This window comes from Gorilla gorilla, chromosome 18 (genome assembly GCF_029281585.2).
Source record: "Gorilla gorilla gorilla isolate KB3781 chromosome 18, NHGRI_mGorGor1-v2.1_pri, whole genome shotgun sequence".
Lineage (NCBI taxonomy): Eukaryota > Metazoa > Chordata > Mammalia > Primates > Hominidae > Gorilla > Gorilla gorilla.
The window spans coordinates 18,666,159-18,686,091 of record NC_073242.2 but is presented as its reverse complement, the minus strand read 5'-3'; the positions used below and the strand labels follow the sequence as shown (position 1 = coordinate 18,686,091).

General features: G+C 45.7%; 1 protein-coding gene across 5 annotated transcripts in view; it reads right to left on the bottom strand.

The window, feature by feature from the left end:
* The window catches only part of TMC7 (transmembrane channel like 7), a 97,755-nt gene that overhangs the window by 11,156 nt on the left and 66,666 nt on the right, over window positions 1-19,933 (bottom strand). For 3 of the 5 annotated variants that reach the window (XM_031002965.3, XM_055365357.2, XM_031002964.2), the window contains 7 exons: window positions 17,204-17,351; window positions 14,766-14,939; window positions 12,367-12,524; window positions 7,833-7,950; window positions 7,396-7,493; window positions 5,589-5,775; window positions 1,036-1,166 (listed from right to left, as the gene is read on the bottom strand). In XM_031002965.3, the coding sequence (XP_030858825.1) occupies window positions 1,036-1,166; window positions 5,589-5,775; window positions 7,396-7,493; window positions 7,833-7,950; window positions 12,367-12,524; window positions 14,766-14,939; window positions 17,204-17,351 (1,014 nt within the window). Of the gene's footprint in view, window positions 1-1,035; window positions 1,167-5,588; window positions 5,776-7,395; window positions 7,494-7,832; window positions 7,951-12,366; window positions 12,525-14,765; window positions 14,940-17,203; window positions 17,352-19,933 lie in introns of those variants that run through there. The other 2 variants (XM_063700000.1, XM_063700001.1) reach the window with 2 other exon arrangements.

Below are 19,933 nucleotides of genomic sequence, written 5' to 3'. Positions count from 1 at the left end.
TTCCAGCTACCTGGGAGGCTGAGGCCGTAGAATTGCTTGAACCTGGGAGGCAGAGGTTGCAGGGAGCCAAGATCACACCACTGCACTCTATCCTGAGCGACAGAGTGAGACCGTGTCTCATAAAAAAAAAGAACAAAATCTGAGAGAGGGACTCAAAGTTCCAGGCTTTTCCTATTTTTTTGTTTGTTTTTTGTTTTTAATTTGAGACAAGGTCTTGCTATGTTGCCAATGCTGGTCTCTAACTCCTTGGCTCAAGCGATACCCCAACCTGGGCCTCCCAAAGTGTTGGATTACAGGTGTGAGCCACCGCACCCAGTACAGGCTTTTAATTTAAAGATGAAGAAACAAAATTTGGCCTGGTGTGGTGTTTCATGCCTGTAATCCCAATACTTCAGGAGGCTGAAGCAAGAGGATCATTGAGCTCAGGAGTTTGAGATCAGCCTGGGCAACATAGTGAGCCCTCGTCTCTATAGAAAAATAAAAAAGTTTAAATAATTAGCCAGGCGTGGTGGTGCACACCTGTAGTATCAAGTTACTCAGGAGGCTGAGGGAAGAAGATCGCTTGAGTCTTGGAAGTCTTGTCAGCCTCTGTGGGTAGAACACCATGAGAAAAGCCAATAAAGGCACGGTGCGTCACGCCTGTAATCCGAGTACTTTGGGAGGCCGAGGCAGGCGGATCACCTGAGGTCAGGAGTTCGAGACCAGCCTGGCCAACGTGGAGAAACCCTGTCGCTACTAATAAATATAAAAATCAGCTGGGCATAGTGGCACACACCTGTAGTCCCAGCTACTCAGGAGGCTGTTTGAACCTGGGGAGATGGAGTTTGTAGTCCCAGCTACTCGGGAGAATCGTTTGAACCTGGGAGACGGAGGTTGCAGTGAGCCAAGACTGCGCCACCACACTCCAGCCTGGGTGACAGAGCAAGACTCCATCTCAAAAAAAAAAAAAAAAATGTGATATGATGGACCCTTTTACATAAAAGAGGAACAGGTCAAGAAGCAATGAAATGTTCTAGAAAACAAAGTCGCATTTACCGTGATATGCTGATTGTCAGAGGTATTATTGCCAAACACAGCCCGATCAACAACACCAACAGGAAGAAGAAATTAGAATTGGATGCTCTGAACGGCCTGGGGGAGGGTCTGCAGGTGTAAAGCAGACTCCACTACAAGGAGAAAAACAAAGAAAAATTAAGATCAATAAGTACAGCTTCTGTGAAGGTAAATAAATGCATTCCTGCATTACAGTGGGAATGTTAATCACTCTAACCTTTCCAGAGGGTAGTCCAGCAATACAGATCAAAATGAAAAAGGTTTCATCCAAACTATCGCAAGGACAAAAAACCAAACACTGCATGTTCTCACTCATAGGTGGGAATTGAACAATGAGAACACATGGACACAGGAAGGGGAACATCACACACCGGGGACTGTTGTGGTGTGGGGGGAGGGGGGAGGGATAGCATTAGGAGATACACCTAATGCTAAATGACGAGTTAATGGGTGCAGCACACCAACATGGCACATGTATACATATGTAACAAACCTGCACGTTGTGCACATGTACCCTAAAACTTAAAGTATAATAATAATAAAATTAAAAAAAAAAAAAAGATTTTGGTGGAGAAAACGTCCAAAAAAAAAAAAAAGGTTTCATCCAGACTCCAAACTTTGGAGAATTCATGCTGATGAAATAGAAGGGGAAATGGGCCAAAACACAGGTATGTGGATGTTTAACGCTACAGTCATTGATAACACAGAATAACTGCAAGCAACCTAAATAGCTATCAGTGGGGGTTCGTGGCTGCGTGAGACATCTCACGTCTGTAATTCCAGCACTTTGGGAGGTCAGAATGGGAGGATCACTTGAGGCCAGGACTTTGAGGCTGCAGTGAGCTATGATCATGCCATTGCATTCCAGCTTGGGCAACAGAGAGAGACCCTGTCTCAAAAAGAAAAGTGGAGGTGGGGTGCAGGAGTTCATTAGGTTATAGTTAAAGGTTAAAGTACATCTATATAGAATGAAATACCATACAGTCCTAAAGAAGGATGAGGCCAGGCATGGTGGCTCACGCCTGTAATCCCAGCACTTCGGGAGGCCTAGATGGGTGGATCACTTGAGGCCAGGAGTTCGAGACCAGCCTGGCCAACGTGGTGAAACCCCATTTCTATTCAAAAAACCCTGTCTCTACAAAAATTAGCCAGCCATGGTGGTGTGCACCTGTATTCCCAGCTATTTGGGAGGCTGAGGTGGGAGGATGGATTGAGCCCAGGAGGTTGAAGCTGTAGTGAGCTGTATCATGCTACTGTGCCACTGCCCTAAGTCTGGGTGAGACCCTGTCTCAAAAAAGAAAAAAGAAGGATGAGAGACAGCTTTACATCCCCATGTGGCACTGTGAAAACGGTAGATTTCAAAACTCCGTACAAGATTCATTTAAGTTTTTTGTTTTTTTGGTTTTTTTTTTTTTTGAGACGGAATCTCGCTCTGTCGCCCAGGCTGGAGTGTAGTAGCGCGATCTCGGCTCACTGCAAGCTCCGTCTCCCGGATTCATGCCATCCTGCCTCAGCCTCCCGAGTAGCTGGGACTACAGGCACCCGCCACCAAGCCCGGCTAATTTTTTGTATTTTTAGTAGAGACGGGGTTTCACCGTGTTAGCCAGGATGGTCTCGATCTCCTGACCTCGTGATCCACCCGCCTTGGCCTCCCAAAGTGCTGGGATTACAGGCATGAGCCACCGTGCCCAGCCATTTAAGTTTTTTTAAGTATGTATTCCTTATAGGGATTTAAACATGTATAACTGTATCTATAATAATATACACCAAATTAGGAGTTCCTTTATTTGAAGTTTTTTACAAGCACATATATTTTCTCCTACATGTTAAAAATAAGTATTTCCATTGAGGGAAGAAAGACTTGAAGGAAATATCAAATGGGGAGTAAGAAAGGATATAATGGTAACAGGCATGAAATTTCTCAATAGTTTAAAAAGCTGTGTTACTGCACAGGGACATAAGCTCTTCTGAATTCAGGAGGAGCTGGAACATCTTGTGAGCCAGAGGACACTGAGTACCGAGGATACTTGGTACCCAGCCTCGGGGCAGCCGGCGGGACATGCCTGGTGTGAGTGATGGAAGTGAGGCCTGGTGCCCACCATGACCCAACCCATCACCCCACAGTGTCTGTACTATGCTACACACTGCGAAGCCACGGGCTAATCAGTATTTCCTGGAAAGGGAAAAAAAAGTTCCTGTGAGCTTTCTCACGTCCATCTCTCCTTTGATGATTTCGGCCAACTTGTGTTTTCAAGTGAAAGCATCAGAACATTCTTCAAAAGCCAAAACATCCAGGTAGAAAGGTTGGCCCAATTCAGGGCCTTGCTTACTGGGTTAAGAGCTTAGGCTCTGGAATGAAATAAACCTGGGTTCAAATCCAAGGGGTCACTTAAAAGCTGTGTGACCTTGGATCAGTTTCTCTGAACTTCAGCTTCCTAATTTATAAAATATGACACTTTGGCCGGGCGCAGTGGCTCACACCTGTAATCCCAGCACTTTGGGAGGCCAAGGCAGGCAGATCACTTGAGGCCAGGAGTTGGAGACCAGCCTGGCCAACATGGTGAAACCCTGTCTCTACTAAAAATACAAAAATTAGCTGGGCACAGTGGCGCATGCCTGTAATCCCAGCTGCTCAAGAGGCTGAGGCACGAGAATCGCTTGAACCCTGGAGGCAGAGGCTGCAGTGAGCTGAGATCGCGCCACGGCACTCCAACTTGGAGTGAGAACCTGTCTCAAAAAAAAATTTCTTAACTAAAATATAATCTAGTACTTTGTCAAAGGGTGGGTGTAATCAGTGCATGATAATTTGTGTAAAGTAATGGCAGAGTGGGGACACATGGCATTATTATCTGCTATTATTACTAACACCATTATTATTATTATTAACACTATTATTATGATTTTCAATTTTGAATCCTCAGGGCCTGGCATAACAGGTAATCAATAAACGTTGGGCTTGTTAACAGAGGGTACCTCTGGAAGAAGGGACAGAAATTACTGTATACATATGTGCATTATTTAAATGTTTAATATTGTATTGCCTCTATAATAAAGAAAAAAGAGGCTGGGCGCAGTGGCTCATGCCTATAATCCCAGCACTTTGGGAGGCTGAGGCGGGCAGATCACCTGAGGTCGGGAGTTCGAGACCAGCCTGACCAACATGGAGAAACTCTCTCTCTAATAAAAATACAAAATTAACCGGACGTGGTGGCACATGCCTGTAATCCCAGCTACTCAGGAGGCTGAGGCAAGAGAGTCACTTGAACCCGGGAGGTGGAGGTTGCCGTGAGTCAAGATCATGCCATTGCACTCCAACCTGGGCAACAAGAGCAAAACTCCGTCTCAAAAAATAAAATAAAATAAAGAAAGGAAAAAGAGGTTAATAAGCCCAGATGAGCCAGTCATCTGCAAGGCTACATCCCTCATTAGCACTTAGATCTGGTGCAATGGACTGTGAACCACCCAGGGTCTTACACAAATCATTGAAACCCGAAAATAAATGCACTGGTCCAGGCGGGGTGGCTCACATCTGCAATTCCAGCACTTTGGGAGGCTGAAGCGGAAGGATTACTTGGGCCCTGGAGTACAAGACCAGCCTGGGCAACATGGCAAGACCTCCATCTCTAATTTAAAAAAAAAAAAAATTTCAAAAAAACCAAACAAATAAAAAAAAATGCATTGGCTCCAAAATACAACAGAAAATTACAAAATACATCCAGCCTTAACAAAACAATTCTTAACAAAACTCTCAAAATTATAAAAACATAAAAATTCATCAAGAGTAGGCCGGGTGCGGTGGCTCACGCCTGTAATCCCAGCACTTTGGGAGGCTGAGGCAGGTGGATCACGAGGTCGGGAGTTCAAGACCAGCTTGGCCAAGATGGTGAAACCCCGTCTCTACTAAAAGTACAAAAATCACAGCGCACCTGTAATCCCAGCTACTCAGGATGCTGAGGCAGGAGAATCGCTCGAACCTGGGGGGCAGAGGTTGCAGTGAGCCGAGATCGTGCCACTGCACTCCAGCCTGGATGACAGAGCGAGACTCTATTTCAAAAAAAAAAAAAAAAAAATCCATCAAGAGTCTTTTTTGGCCGGCCACAGTGGCTCACGCCTGTAATCCCAACACTTTAGGAGGCCGAGGCGGGTGGATCATGAGGTCACAAGTTCAAGACCAGCCTGGCCAAGATGGTGAAACCCTGTCTCTACTAAAAACACAAAAATTAGCCAGGCGCAATGGCAGGCTCCTATAGTCCCAGCTACTCGGGAGGCTGAGGCAGGAGAATCACTTGAACTTAGGAGGGGGAGGTTGCAGTGAGCCGAGATCACGCCACTGCACTCCAGCCTGGGTGACAGAGTGAGACTCCATCTCAAAAAAAAAAAAAAAGCAATATTTTTCTAGAATAAACATATATTTTAAATAAAGGATGTAATTTTGATATGTCTCATGGGATGTGAGGTGAGCTCCAGACATATTGGTGCCCTGGAAGGTCGAAAATGGCCCAGCATATGAGCCCCCATTCCCACTGGCTCCTTACCTCTTTCACATAGAAGATGATAATGAATTTCAGGGTTGCAATTGCAGGGAGAAGGGGTGAGAAAAAGGCTCCGATCCAGCAGATGGTTTGCCCGTAAACTATCCCCAGGACGTTATCAGGAATGGCAAACTCCTGCTGCCCCCAGCACTGAATCAGCTTGCAAGAGGAACAGTAGGTCACCAGGAGCCTGGAAACAGACAATTCTCATTTGGGCTACTGGTGTCTGCCAAGGCCACAGAACCATATCACAAAGATCAGGACTATTTCCATGCATATTTCTCATGGACACTGGTTAGTCAAATGTCTTAAAGATGCAGAATATAATGAACTCTGGAATCATTAAGATCAGGTTCCAAGTCTCAGATCTATAGTTCAGCACTGAAATTGATACAATCCTTGACTTTTTTTTTTTTTTTTTTTGAGACAAGGTCTTACTCTGTTACTCAGTATGGAGTGTAGTGGTGCAATCATAGCTCACTGTACCCTCGACCTCCAAGGCTCAAGTGATCCTCCTGCCTCAGCCTCCCAAGTGGCTGAGACTACATGTGCGTGCTTGGCTAATTGGCTAATTTTTGTGTTTTGTAGGCACAGGGTCTCGCTATTTTGCCCAGGCTGGTCTCAACCTCCTGGCCTCAAGTGATCCTCCTACCTTGGCCTCCCCAGTGCTAGGATTATGGGTATGAGCCACTGTGCCCAGGCTTCCATATTTATTTTTAAGGGCTCACTGGACCTCTGGCCTCTGCCTAGATTATCTGCATACGTGGGTAAACAGTGGTTAAGTGAACAGAGAATGATAACAGAAATGACAACACAGTTTATGATAATCATGCTGGTGATAGCTAATGTTGTTGAGTTCTGTACTGTGGAGTGTTCTCAGTGCTTTTATCTGCATTAATTATCCCAGTCACTCCTCACAACAAAGTTACTGGGTGGGTACTACTACTATCCCCATTTTACAGATGAGAAAATAGGCACAGAGCTTAAATAACTTGCCCAAGGTCACAAGACTAGCAAGGGGCAGGGAGGGAGTTTGAACCCAGATCGGGAGACAGGTGTCCACTGCAGCCTGGAAGGTCTGCACCTTTTGTGCTGATGGCAGAAGGTCATCCCCAGCAAAACCTCATGGAAAGCGACCCCATTTCTGCTCTTCATGCTGCCTTTAGATGGGCAACTAATGAATGCTGAGGTCAACAGCCTAGAGCTGCTTGAAAGTTTCCAGTTGTGAACAGACACAATGGTTCAAACCTGTAATCCCAGCACTTTGGAAGGCTGAGGCAGGAGGATTGTTTGAGGCCAGTTCAAGACCAGCCTGAGCAACATAGCAAGAGCCCCTCTCTACAAAAAATTAAAAACTTGGCCGGGCGCGGTGGCTCATGCCTGTAATCCCAGCACTTTGGAAGCCCGAGGCAGGTGGATCACGAGGTTAGGATATCCAGACCATCCTGGCTAACATGGTGAAACCCCATCTCTACTAAAAATACAAAAAATTAGCCAGGCATGGTGGCACACACCTGTAGTCCCAGCTACTTGGGAGGCTGAGGCAGGAGAATCACTTGAACCTGGGAGGCGGAGGTTGCAGTGAGCCAAGATCGCGCCACTGCACTCCAGCCTGGGTGACAGAGCAAGATCCTGCCTCAAAAAAAAAAAAAAAAAAAAGAAAGTTACCAGTTGTCAGATTTCCAGGGCTGTAGAGTCATCCAGCAGCTTCTGGAATGCAGCTGCAATGGGACCCTCCAGTTGTGTGTGTGTATGTGTGTGTGTGCATGTGTGTGGTGGGGGAGATAATATGGGCACCCCTCACACTTACTTTCTAGGAAAATCCACGAAGAGTGTCACAGCCAAGATGATGATGAAGTCGAAGATCATCAGCTTGTACATTTCCTGCCCAACTTGGGTCTCCCAGCACTGAAATCAAAGAGAGTGAGGGAAACTGAAAGACCCTAGCTGAGGCAGAGAAAACCAGGCTCCCAAGACACCTTCTAATTCCCTTTCCAACTCCAGATCCTGTGGCTCCAGTGAGGGCATCAGCTGATGCAAACTCTGAGCCTCAGCACAGACCTTGGTTTCCAAGCCCTCAGAAGTGCCTGGGGTTAGACTCCACGGGGCCAGACTCTGTCTCATCACTAGAACAAGAAAGCGAAGCAAATGCAGTTCAAACCCATGGCTTCAACCGCTGTTCTCTTGACCATGACACTGTATTCCAGAAGGACCCACCCAGCCGAACGCCCCCACCCTGCAACTCACCGGGTAGAGTTTCTGGTTGTAGCCACAAAGGTCACATGTGTCATCATCACAGGATGTGATCTTGGAGCCCAGCGTGAACACCAGGACACATATGGTGGCCAGCCGCATAAAGACACACCTTCGGGGAGAGAAGGAGAGAGGGTGGGAAGATGAGGCCCTCAGGGTGGCTGGTCCCTTGGAACTGGGGCTAGGGAATGTAGAAGCTGCCTTTTTTTTGAGATGGAGTGTTTGCTCTGTCACGCAGGCTGGAGTGCTGTGGTGTGATCTCAGTTCTCCTGCCTCAGCCTCCCAAGTAGCGGGGATTACAGGTGTCTGCCACCATACCCAGCTAATTTTTTTTCTATTTTTAGTAGATCTGAGGTTTCACCATATTGCCCAGGTAGTCTCGAACTCCTGGCCCCAAGCAATCCGCCTGTCTTGGGCTCCCAAAGTGCTGGGATTACAGGTGTGAGCCACCATGCCCAGCCCAAAGCTGCCTTTCTTAAAACCCCAGCCAGGCATAGTGGCTCACACCTGTAATCCCAGCACTTTGGGAGGTAGAGACCAGAGGATGACGTGAGCCCTTAAGTTTGAGAACAACCTGGGCAGTAAAGTAAGACCACCACCCCCTGGCCATCTCTACAAAAAAATAAAAATAAAAATGAGCAAGGTGTGGTGGTGACCCAGCTACACAGGAGGCTGAGTCAAGAGGATTGCTTGAGCCCAGAGGATTGTTTGAGCCCAGGAGATCAAGGCTGCAGTGAGCCGAGATTCAGCCACTGTACTCTAGCCTCAGGGACAGAGTGAGAAAAAACAAACAAACAAACAAATAAACCAATGTCGGGCATGGTGGCTCATGCCTGTAATCCCAGCACTTTGGGAGGCCGAGGCAGAGGGATCACCTGAGGTCAGGAATTCAAGACTGGCCTAGTCAACATGGTGAAACTGTCTCTACCAAAAATACAAAAATTAGCTGGGTGTGGTGGCACACGCCTGTAGTCCCAGCTAGTTCAGAGGCTGTGGCAGGAGAATCACTTGAATCTGGGGCACAGAGGTTGCAGTGAGCCGAGATCACACCACTACACTCCAGCCTGGGCGACAGAGCAAGACTCCATCTCAAAGAAAAAAAAAGCAGGCCGGGCGCGGTGGCTCATGCCTGTAATCCCAGCACTTTGGGAGGTAGAGGCAGGCAGATCATCTGAGGTCAGAAGTTCGAAACCAGCCTGACCAACATGGAGAAACCCCGTCTCCACTACAAATACAAAATTAGCTGGGCATGGTGGCACACATCCCTGCAATCTCAGCTACTCAGGAGGCTGAGGTGGGAGAATCTCTTGAACCTGGAAGGCGAAGGTTGCGGTGAGATAAGATCACGCCATTGCACTCCAGCCTGGACAACAAGAGCGAAACTCCATCTCAGAAATAAATAAATAAATAAATAAATAATAAGCAAATGCCTAAATGGGTACAGAATTTCTGTTGGGGCTGATGAAAAGGCTCTGGAGATGGATGCTAGTGATGACTGCATAACATTGGGGCTGTACTTAATGCCACCAAATTGTACTCTGACAATGGTTAAAATGGCAACTTCTATGTTACATATATGTTACTACAATTTTTTTAAAAGATCAGAAAGCTGGGACCTCCTAATTCTGTGATGACGTAGTGACACTACAGGACATGACACAGTCCTGAAAAGAATCAATGGAATCTTTTCTGTATCAGCGTCGCAGGATGTCTGGCATGCTGAAAAGTGAAAAAAAAAGTATGCTGCAGAGATATCACATAAATATGATCCTATTTTTGGAAGAAAAAACATGTGAGTGTTGGCACAAACATAAGGAACTGTGCAAAAACACACTGGATTCAAGGGAGGTGGGCGGAGACGGTGAGTTTTTGTTGTTGTTTTTTTTTTTTAAGACAATTTTCCATTGTTTGGTTTGTAATACAAAAATAAATTAAATAGCTGGGCGCGGTGGCTCACGCCTGTAATCCCAGCACTTTGGGAGGCTGAGGTGGGCGGATCACGAGGTCAGGAAATCGAGACCATCCTGGCTAACACGGTAAAACCCCGTCTCTACTAAAAGTACAAAAAATTAGCCGGGCGTGGTGGCGGGGGCCTGTAGTCCCGGCTACTTGGGAGGCTGAGGCAGGAGAACGGCGTGAACCCGGGAGGCGGAGCTTGCAGTGAGCCGAGATCGCGCCACTGCACTCTAGCCTGGGCAACAGAGCGAGAGTCCGTCTCGAAAAATAAAAATAAAAATAAAAAAATAAATTAAATAGAAACATTTGTCTAACATGGTGAAAGCCCATCTCTACTAAAAAATACAAAAAATTAGCTGGGCGTGGTGCCAGGCATCTGTAGTCCCAACTACTCGGGAGGCTGAGGCAGGAAAATGGCGTGAACCCGGAAGGCGGAGCTTGCAGTGAGCCAAGATCGAGCCACTGCATTCCAGCCTGGGTGACAAAGTGAGACTCCGTCTCAAAAAAAAGAAGGAATAATTTAAAGAATAAGGGAGACTGGGCATGGTGGCTCATAAGCCTGTAATCCCAACACTTTGGGAGGCTGAGGTGGGAGAATTGCTTGAGCCCAGGAGTTTGAGAACAGCCTGGGCAACGTGAGGAGATCCTGTCTCTACAAAAAATTAAAAAATTGGCTTGGCATGGCGGTGTGCACCTGTAGTCCCAGCTATTCGAGAGACTGAGGCAGGAGGGTCACTTGGGCCCAGGTGGTCAAGGCTGCAGTGACCTATGATCGTGCCACTGCACTCCAGCCTGGACCCAGTCTCAAAAAAAAAATGGAAAGAAAAGAATGGGGGAAAGAGCGAACCCATGCCCTGTGCTCACTGTTCTCATTACTAACACCACCTTCTGTGCCTCTGCTGGGATACAACAGGAAGGACATGGCACCCCTGATGAGGTTTCCTTAACTAAAAACTGACACAGAATCTACCAAAAACTCTGAATCTCCACAGTCATTTATAGCAACTATGGGCATAGAAAAACAAATTAAACACATCAGGAAGAAACAATGGACAAAATCCAGAATAGGAGCTATTCTACAGGAAAATGATCCAGTTTCTTCCACAAATCAAAGGCCTAACAAAAGGGGAGGGGAAACTCTGAAAAGAATAAAAGAGATTTAGGACACATGACGACCAAACAGCACGTGGGCCTTGTTTGGATTCGGCTTTGAACAAATCAAACGTGGAAAACCATCTGCAACCCCACTGGGGAGACCGCCTCGATTTTATTAGGTGTGATGATGGTTATATATTTAAAGCTCCCATCACTTAGAGATATAATGAAGTTGGCTGGGCACGGTGGCTCACGCCTGTAATCCCAGCACTTTGGGAGGCTAAGGTGGGTGGATCATCTGAGGTCAGGAGTTCGAGACCAGCCTGGCCAACATGGTGAAACCCCATCTCTACTAAAAATATATTTTAAAAAATTAGCCAGGCATGGTGGCCCGTGCCTGTAGTCCCAGCTATTTGAGAGGCTGAGGCAGGAGAATCGCTTGAACCCGGGAGGTGGAGGTTGCAGTGAGCCAAGATCACGCCACTGCACTCCAGCCTGAGCAACAGAGCAAGTCTCCATCTCAAAAAAATAAAAGGTAAAATGAAGTGTTTACAGATGAAATGGCATGTTGCCTGAGATTTGCTTAAAATAATCTAGCAAATTAGGAGGGAATGGATGGAAACGAGATTAGCAAAATGTTGGGAATGACTGAAATGTAAGTGAAAGGCATATGGGGATCATTACACTATGCATTCTGTTTGAAAACTTTGAGACCGGGCATGGTGGCTCTTGCCTGTAATCCCAGGATTTGGGAGCTGGAGGTGGGAGGGTCACTGAAGCCCAGGAACTCAAGACCAGCCTGGGCAACATAACAAAACCCTGTCTCTACAAAAAAAAAATTTTTTTTTAATTAGCTGGGCATGGTGGTGCATGTCTGTAGTCCCAGCTATGTGGGAGGCTGAGGTAGGAGGATTGTTTGAGATCAGGGATTTGAGACTGCAGTGAATTATGATTGCATCACTGCACTCCAGCCTGGGGGACAGAGTAAGACCCCATCTTAAAAAAAAAAAAAAAAAGAATCAAAGAAAATTTTCAAAATAAAAAATGTTTTAAATAAGATGCAAATGCAATCTAAGGCATTTGAGAAACAGAAAGAAAACTCTCAAGTCCTGCACAGTCCCACCTGGTCCTCTCCACTCATTTGTGTTAACTCCCTGGACTCTGCCTTATAGCTGTCATTTCTGACAGCTTTAGAGCAACCCCTCCATTCAGGGTCCCAGCCTATGCCCTGTGCTATTATATGGAGCAAAAATATAATACCAAGGAGTAGACTTTCAAATCAAAGACATTTCACCATATATACAAATTCTGATTCATTCATGGGGGCTGTCTGAAAGTTGAGGAGGACTCTTGGCTCAGCAGGAAAATGCACTACAATTGATTAGCGATGTCTGCCATGGGCAAGAGAGTGGGCAGGTAGAGAGTGGGCAGGTAGTGACTGGCTTGACATGCCTCCCATCTTCATGTTAGGCATTACCTAAGGATTGTCAGACGGATCTCAAAGCCTGGAGAATAATCCTCATAGCGGATGATCTTGGCAAAGATCATTGGGGTGATAAAATTGGCCAGCGTGATCACAATAGACGGTAGATACAATATGAAGAGGTTCTCTCCAAAAACCATCTTGTCGATTTCCTAGGAGGATAACAAAACTTATTAGTCAGGAGCATATGAGGAAGTTACACCACAAATAGATAGAACAAAAAAGAACTCAACTATGTGTGTTGGGCAAACAAAACATATTTGTCATTCAACATGGCCTGTAAGCATAAGTCATCTTGTTCCTTTTATTATTTTTTTTTTTTTTGAGATGGAGTCTCCCTCTGTCACCCAGGCTGGAGTGCAGGTACATAATCTCGGCTCACTGCAACCTCCGTCTCCCAGGTTCAAGCGATTCTCCTGCCTCAGCCTCCCGAGTAGCTGGGACTACAGGCACCCCCCACCATGCCAGGCTAATTTTTGTATTTTTAGTAGACACAGGGTGTCACCATGTTGGTCAGGCTGGTCTCAAACTCCTGACCTCAGGTGATCCACCCGCTTTGGCTTCCCAAAGTGCTAGGATTACAGGCATGAGCCACCTCGCCCGGCCGCTATCTCCTTCTTCAGATGTTCAAAAAGAGGTATCTAGTACTGTGCTGGAAGAAAACCAGGATCTACTGGATTTATTAAGGGGATATATAAGAAGACCCATGTATTCTGTATAAACGGGCAATTTAAAGTATCTTCAAGGGTGTAGAATTGATTTGATTTGAAATTGAAATAGCAATTCCCTGCTTTCACAGTAACAGACTACCTGGACAATATATAGCCATCCACAATAAAAAGTAAATTTCCTAGCCTCCCTTGTAGCTAGGTACTACCATGTAACTAAATTCTGGCCAAGGGGATATAAGTGGAAGTTTTTAGTGTAACCTCCAGGTTATGCCCTTTAAAGGAAGAAATGTGCCCTCCTTAGCCCCTTCATCTCCTTCCCCTTGGCTAGAATGTGGCCATGGTGGTGAGCTATCTTGTACCATACAGAAGACCATACCCAGCCAGGTGCGGTGGCTCATGCCTGTAATCCCAGCACTTTGGGAGGCTGAGACAGGTGGATCACTTGAGGTCAGAAGTTTGAGACCAGCCTGGCCAAACTGGTGAAACTCTGTCTGTACCGAAAATACAAAAATTAGCCAGGTGTGGTGGCGGGTGCCTGTAATCCCAGCTACTTGGGAGGCTGAGACAGGAGAATGACTTGAACCCGGGAGGTGGAGGTTGCAGTGAGCCGGGATCGTGCCACTGCACTCCAGCCTGGGTGACAGAGTGAGACTCTGTCTCAAAAAAAAAAAAAAAAAAGAAAAAAGAAAAAAGAAAAGAAAACCATATCCTAGGGAGGGCAGAGCCACAAGATGAACGGAACCTGGACCCCTGATGACTGATTTCATAAAACAGAGCCACTAGACAAACTTGGAATTTTAAAACCACTGCTATTTTAGGTAAACCAAGGCCTTAGTTCAAAAATAACAGTCAGGGATAAAACCCTAGTCCAGCCTAGTTTTGAATATTGCAAATTCCAGGAGCAGTAAGGATCTCAAACACTACACTTTAGATGCTTTTAAAAATTTCTCTAAGGCCAGGTGCGGTGGCTAACACCTGCAATCCCAGCACTTTGGGAGGCCAAGGTGGGTGGATCTCTTGAGGTCAGGAGTTCGAGACCAGCCTGGCCAACATGGTGAAACCCCGTCTCTGCTAAAAATACAAAAATTAGCTGGGTGTGGTGGCACATCCCTGTAATGCCAGCTACTAGGGAGGCTGAGGCATGAGAATCGCTTGAACCTGGGAGGTGGAGGTTACAGTGAACTGAGATCACACCACCACACTTCAGCCTGAGCGACAGAGTGAGACTCTGTCTCAACAACAAAAACAAAAAAGTTCTCTTAAAAGTGAAAACTGGGCAGGGCACAATGGCTCACACCTGTAATCCCAGCATTTTGGGAGGTGGAGGCGGGCAGATCACCTGAGGTCAGAAGTTCAAAACCAGCCTGACCAACATGGAGAAACCCAGTCTCTACTAAAAACACCAAATTAGCCGGGCGTGGTGGCACATGCCTGTAATCCCAGCTACTCGGGAGGCTGAGGCAGGAGAATCATTTGAACCTGGGAGGCAGAGGCTGCAGTGAGCCAAGACAATGCCATTGCACTCCAGCCTGGGCAACAAGAGCGAAACTCCATCTCAAAAAAAAATAAAAAAGTGGAAACTGATCACCTCTGATTTTCAGGTCTTGATCATATCAGCCAAACTTGTATCTCCATATGTAAAACAAAAATGACGATGGTATCTACCTCACAGATTTTCAGTGCACTAGGCATAATGTCCAGCCAAAGTACAAGTTAATTTACCTTTTTCATGTGCTCTTGCGAGAAGACAGTTGCTACGTATATTGCATAAAAGCATGCCCCTAAAACAGCCAGAACAATACAGTTCAAAAACAGTCTCAAAGAGTAAATGCGTATTGTTTCTTCTGCGGTCCTTTCTGCTATTTTCTGCCGCATTCTTTCTTCCTCCAGATCTGCCTGAAGATAAAAGAAAATTCACTTCTGAGCAGTGGGATGAAGGGATACTCAGGGAAAGAAATTGATTCATCATTCTCTCCCCATCCATCTTTAAGAGTTCTAGCCAGGCATGGTGGCTCACTCCTGTAACCCTAGCACCGTGGGAGGCCAAGGTAGGAGGATCACTTGAGCCCAGGAGTTCAAGACCAACCCTGGCAATATAGTGAGACCCCATCTCTACAAGAAAACCCAGAAGAATTAGCTGGGTGTGGTGATGAGTGCCTGTAGTCCCTGCTACTCGGGAGGCTGACATGATTGCTTGAGCCCGGGAGTTCGGGTCTGCAGTGATGTATGATCACGTCACTGTACTCCAGCCTGGGTGACAGAGTGAAATGCTATCTCAGGGAAAAAAAAAAAAAAAAGACATCTTTTAAATATTCATCTCCCCCAAGAAACCATCCTAGACTTAGCCCAACTACTTTTTTTTTTTTTTTTTTGAGGCGGAGTCTCGCTCTGTTGCCAGGCTGGAGTGCTGTGGTCCAATCTCAGCTCACTGCAACCTCTGACTCCCTGGTTCAAGTCATTCTCCTGCCTCAGCCTCCCGAGTAGCTAGGATTACAGGCATGCACCACCATACCCAGCTAATTTTTGTAATTTTAGTAGAGACGGGGTTTCACCATATTGGCCAGGATGGTCTCAATCTCCTGACCCTGACCTGCCTCGGCCTCCCAAAGTGCTGGATTACAGGCATGAGCCACCGCGCCTGGCCTAGTCCAACTATTTTTTATGTCTACTAAACACCTAAGTAAAGGCAGAACCTCCTATTTAAGACTGCAATTGGGCTTTGCAATAAATGTGAAAACAGAACTATAAACTATTCATGGTATTACTTAAATATAGTATGTGTCATTTCTTCAAACACAATACAGGTGAGGTGTTGTTATTTTTTCTTTTACACAATGTAGTAGTCTCTGCTTTTATTAGGAGAATTTAATCAGTTCATATTTAGTGTACGAAAGAATAGATTTGATTTGATTCCTTCCATTTTATTATGCTTTTGATTTATTTGTCCCCTCCTCCTTTTCTTTGATGGGTTTATTTTTATTAACATGCTATTCTTTACTCCTTTCTCTCCTTATTCATTTGGAAACTCTCATGTACTTTTTTTTTTTTTTTTTTTTGAGATGGAGTCTAGCTCTGTCACCCAGGCTGGAATGCAGTGGTGCAATCTTGGCTCACTGCAACCTCTGCCTCCCAGTTCAATTGATTCTCTTGCCTCAGACTCCCAAGTAGCTGGGACTACAGGCATGTGCCACCATGCCCAGGTAATTTTTTGTATCTTTAGTAGAGATGGTTGGAAACTCTCATGTACTTTTTTTTTTTTTTTTTTTTTTTGAGATGGAGTCTCGCTCTGTCACCCAGGCTGGAATGCAGTGGCGCAACCTCGGCTCACTGCAACCTCTGCCTCCCGGTTCAAGTGATTCTCTTGCCTCAGACTCCCAAGTAGCTGGGACTACAGGCATGTGCCACCATGCCCAGGTAATTTTTTGTATTTTTAGTAGAGATGGTTGGAAACTCTCTTGTACATTTTTTTCTTTTTGGAGACGGAGTCTCGCTCAGTCACCCAGGCTGGAATGCAGTGGCGCAACCTCGGCTCACTGCAACCTCTGCCTCCTGGTTCAAGCGATTCTCTTGCCTCAGACTCCCAAGTAGCTGGGACTACAGGCGTGTGCCACCATGCCTGGCTAATTTTTTGTATTTTTAGTAGAGATGGGGTTTCACCGTGTTAGCCAGGATGGTCTCGATCTCCTGACCTTGTGATATGCCTGCCTCAGCCTCCCAAAGTGCTGGGATTACAGGCATAAGCCACCACGCCCGGTCTGTACTTTTTCATATACTCTCCATCTCACACTATTCTCATAACATTCCCTCCTTACTCCCATTTCTCCTGGTATAAGTAGTGTTTATGACAGGTCCTCCTCAGGTGGAAAAATAACAGTGTAAAGTAGCAGGGTGTGGGGAAAGACATCACCTTCTTCCAGCCACTGCATCCCCACCCCACTTCCCAGTCCCAGTTCACCAGTGCTCCTGTTCAGGTCTAGGGTAATCAACCCCAGTAACGTGTTCGCTGTGAAAAGTTCCTGAAAGCTACAGAGGGGTAACTTGCTAAGCACCAGGGACAACCTGTCCCCCACCCTTGATCCTCTGCAAGCTGAAAACTCAGGCTCCAAAGGCAGGACTTTGCTGGTGAGGACCCCACCACGGGCAAACTCAGGAGCACTCACTCGGAGCTCATACCGCAAGCTGCTGTGCTTCAGATCCGCCATGCTGCGGTTAGTGATGCAGAAGTCCCAGCCGGCAAATATCTTGTTGCAGTAACTCTGAAAGTGCTCCTCACTCCGAATCAGGTTGATTTTGAATCCTTCCACCGACCTGACCCCAAAACACAATCATCCTTCTTATAGAAACAACAGCAAAAGAGAGTCCCCTGAATTGGCTCTGTCTGAAACTTAAAAAGTTAGACATAGCTGCATTTTCAGCCCATTGTGACATGGTCAAGTTTGGGGCCATTCTAAATATATGTGGCAGCTAACAAGGTATCTCATTGTTGATCCTTTCCTTTTACCCATCTAATCGCTTCAATTACAGCTAGAATAAAATCCAAATTTTCTTCCCCAACTTTTATTTTAGATTCAGGAGTACATGTGCAGGTTTGTAACCTTGGTAATATTGCATGATGGAGATTTGGGATAGAAATGATTCCATCATCCAGGTACTGAGCACAGTATCCAATAGTTCTTCAATCCTTGCCTCCCTCTCTCCCTCTCCACTCTAGGATTCCTCAGTTTCTTTTGTTGCCATCTTTATGTCCATGAGTACCCAATGTTTAACTCCCACTAATAAGTGAGAACATGCGGTATTTGGTTTTCTGTTCCTGCATTAATTTGCTTTGGATAATGGCCTCTAGCTGCAACCATGTTGCTGCAAAGGACATGATTTCATTCTTTTTTATGGCTGTGTAGTATTCCATGGTGTATGTGTACCACATTTTCTTTATCCAGTCCTCCGTTGATGGGCACCTAGGTTGATTCCATTTCTTTGCTATTGTGAATAGCACTGTGATGAATATACGAGTGCATATGTCTTTTTGGTAGAACGATTCATTTTCTTTTAAAATCCAAACTCCTTAATACAGCCTAGATATCCTATATGATCCAGCTCTGCTGTCATCTCTCCTCCCATGTAACTATACTTGCTTTCTCTCCTTTCTATAAACACACAAATTCCTGTTCCTGCCTCTGGGACTCTACCCTTGGGAATTCCCACTACCATCCCCAAGGATGGTGCTCCTCTGACCCTCCCTATGGCTGGTCTCCTTCCCATCCTTCAGGTTTTGGCTCAAATAACCCCTTTATAATCCCTCACCTCCCCATCTAAGGCTATAACCACCACTTCAAGTCAGTCCCTTTTATTTATTTATTTATTTATTTACTTACTTATTTATTTATTTTTGAGATGGAGTCTCACTCTGTTGCCCAGGCTGGAGTGCAGTGGTGCAGTCTCGGCTCACTGCAACCTCCACCTCCCGGGTTCAAGCGATTCTCCTGCCTAAGCCTTCCAAGTAGCTGGGATTACAGGCGCCCGCCACCACGCCCAGCTAATTTTCTGTATTTTTAGTAGAGACAGGATTTCACCAGGTTGGCCAGGCTGGTCTCGATCTCCTGACCTCATCATCCATCCACCTCGGCCTCCCAAAGCGCTGGGATTACAGGCATGAGCCACCGCACCTAGCCCAATCACTTTTATTTAATTCACAGGAATGACACTAACCTGCAATTATCTTATTCATCTGTTTACTGCTTGTAACTCCTTACTCTAACTAAGTTTTAAATTCCTTGAGAGCAGGTACCCCGGCTATCTTGCCACCTTTATATGGACTATATACTTTGGTTAACATGCAACTGATGGATAAAGCAATGAATAAATGACTTAAATTAACTATTTAGTGAGCACCTGTTTAAGTCAGATACAATTCTGTTGCATATTTTTATTCATTCAAATGCTTTCGTGGAAAAAATACACCTGGCACTTGGTATAAAACACCAGATGCCATGCACAGTCCTCTGTAGATGAAAGAGGTTATTTTTAGGATTTGCCAGTGAGGCATGAAGACAATAGAAATGGAAGGAATTGTTATGATCAGTCATTCTGCCAAAGGATTACAGCAAAGAATTTATGTCAGAACAACATGGAGTGCTTTCCCCAAATCCAGGTTCCCAAATGGTTTCTTACCTGAGATTTTCAATTTGATAAGTCTCATGTGGGCTCCAGAAATAGGCCATGTTATAAAGCTCATGCTGACCCATCCCAGTTGCAAGCCTCTGATTCAGACCAGACCTATATTTTATTTTATTCTTTACTTTTTGAGATGGGGTCTCACTCTGTCACCCAGGGTGGAGTGCAGCCGTGTGATCGTGGCTCACTGCAGCCTCAGCCTCACCAAGTTCAGGTGATCCTCCCACCTCAGCCTCCCGCATAGCTCAAACTACAAGCACACGCTACCACACCTAGCTAATTATTTGTATTTTTTTGTAGAAATAGGGTTTTGCCATGTTGCCCAGAGCTGGTCTTGAACTCCTGGGCTCAAGTGATCCACCCACCTTGTACTCCCAAAGTGCTAGGATTACAGGTGTGAGCCACCAGGCCTGACCCAGAACTACATTTTACAGATGAGAAAACTAAGATCCAGAGGAAGGAAAATTATTTCCCTATATCCAGAGAGTTAGGTGGCAGAACTGGTGCTACTTTGATGATAATGATGATGATGACGATAATTTTAACTTCATAAATGTCTATAAGGTGCTAGGCAGAGTGCTAAGATTTCATTCACCTGCCTAGTTTATGTTAATCCTCCCAGCAATCCTTCCAGGATGCACATTTCACAGATGAAGAAAATGAGGCTCAAAGAGGTGAACTGGCATTCCAGCCATGGTCTCTGGCCTACAAAGTCCATA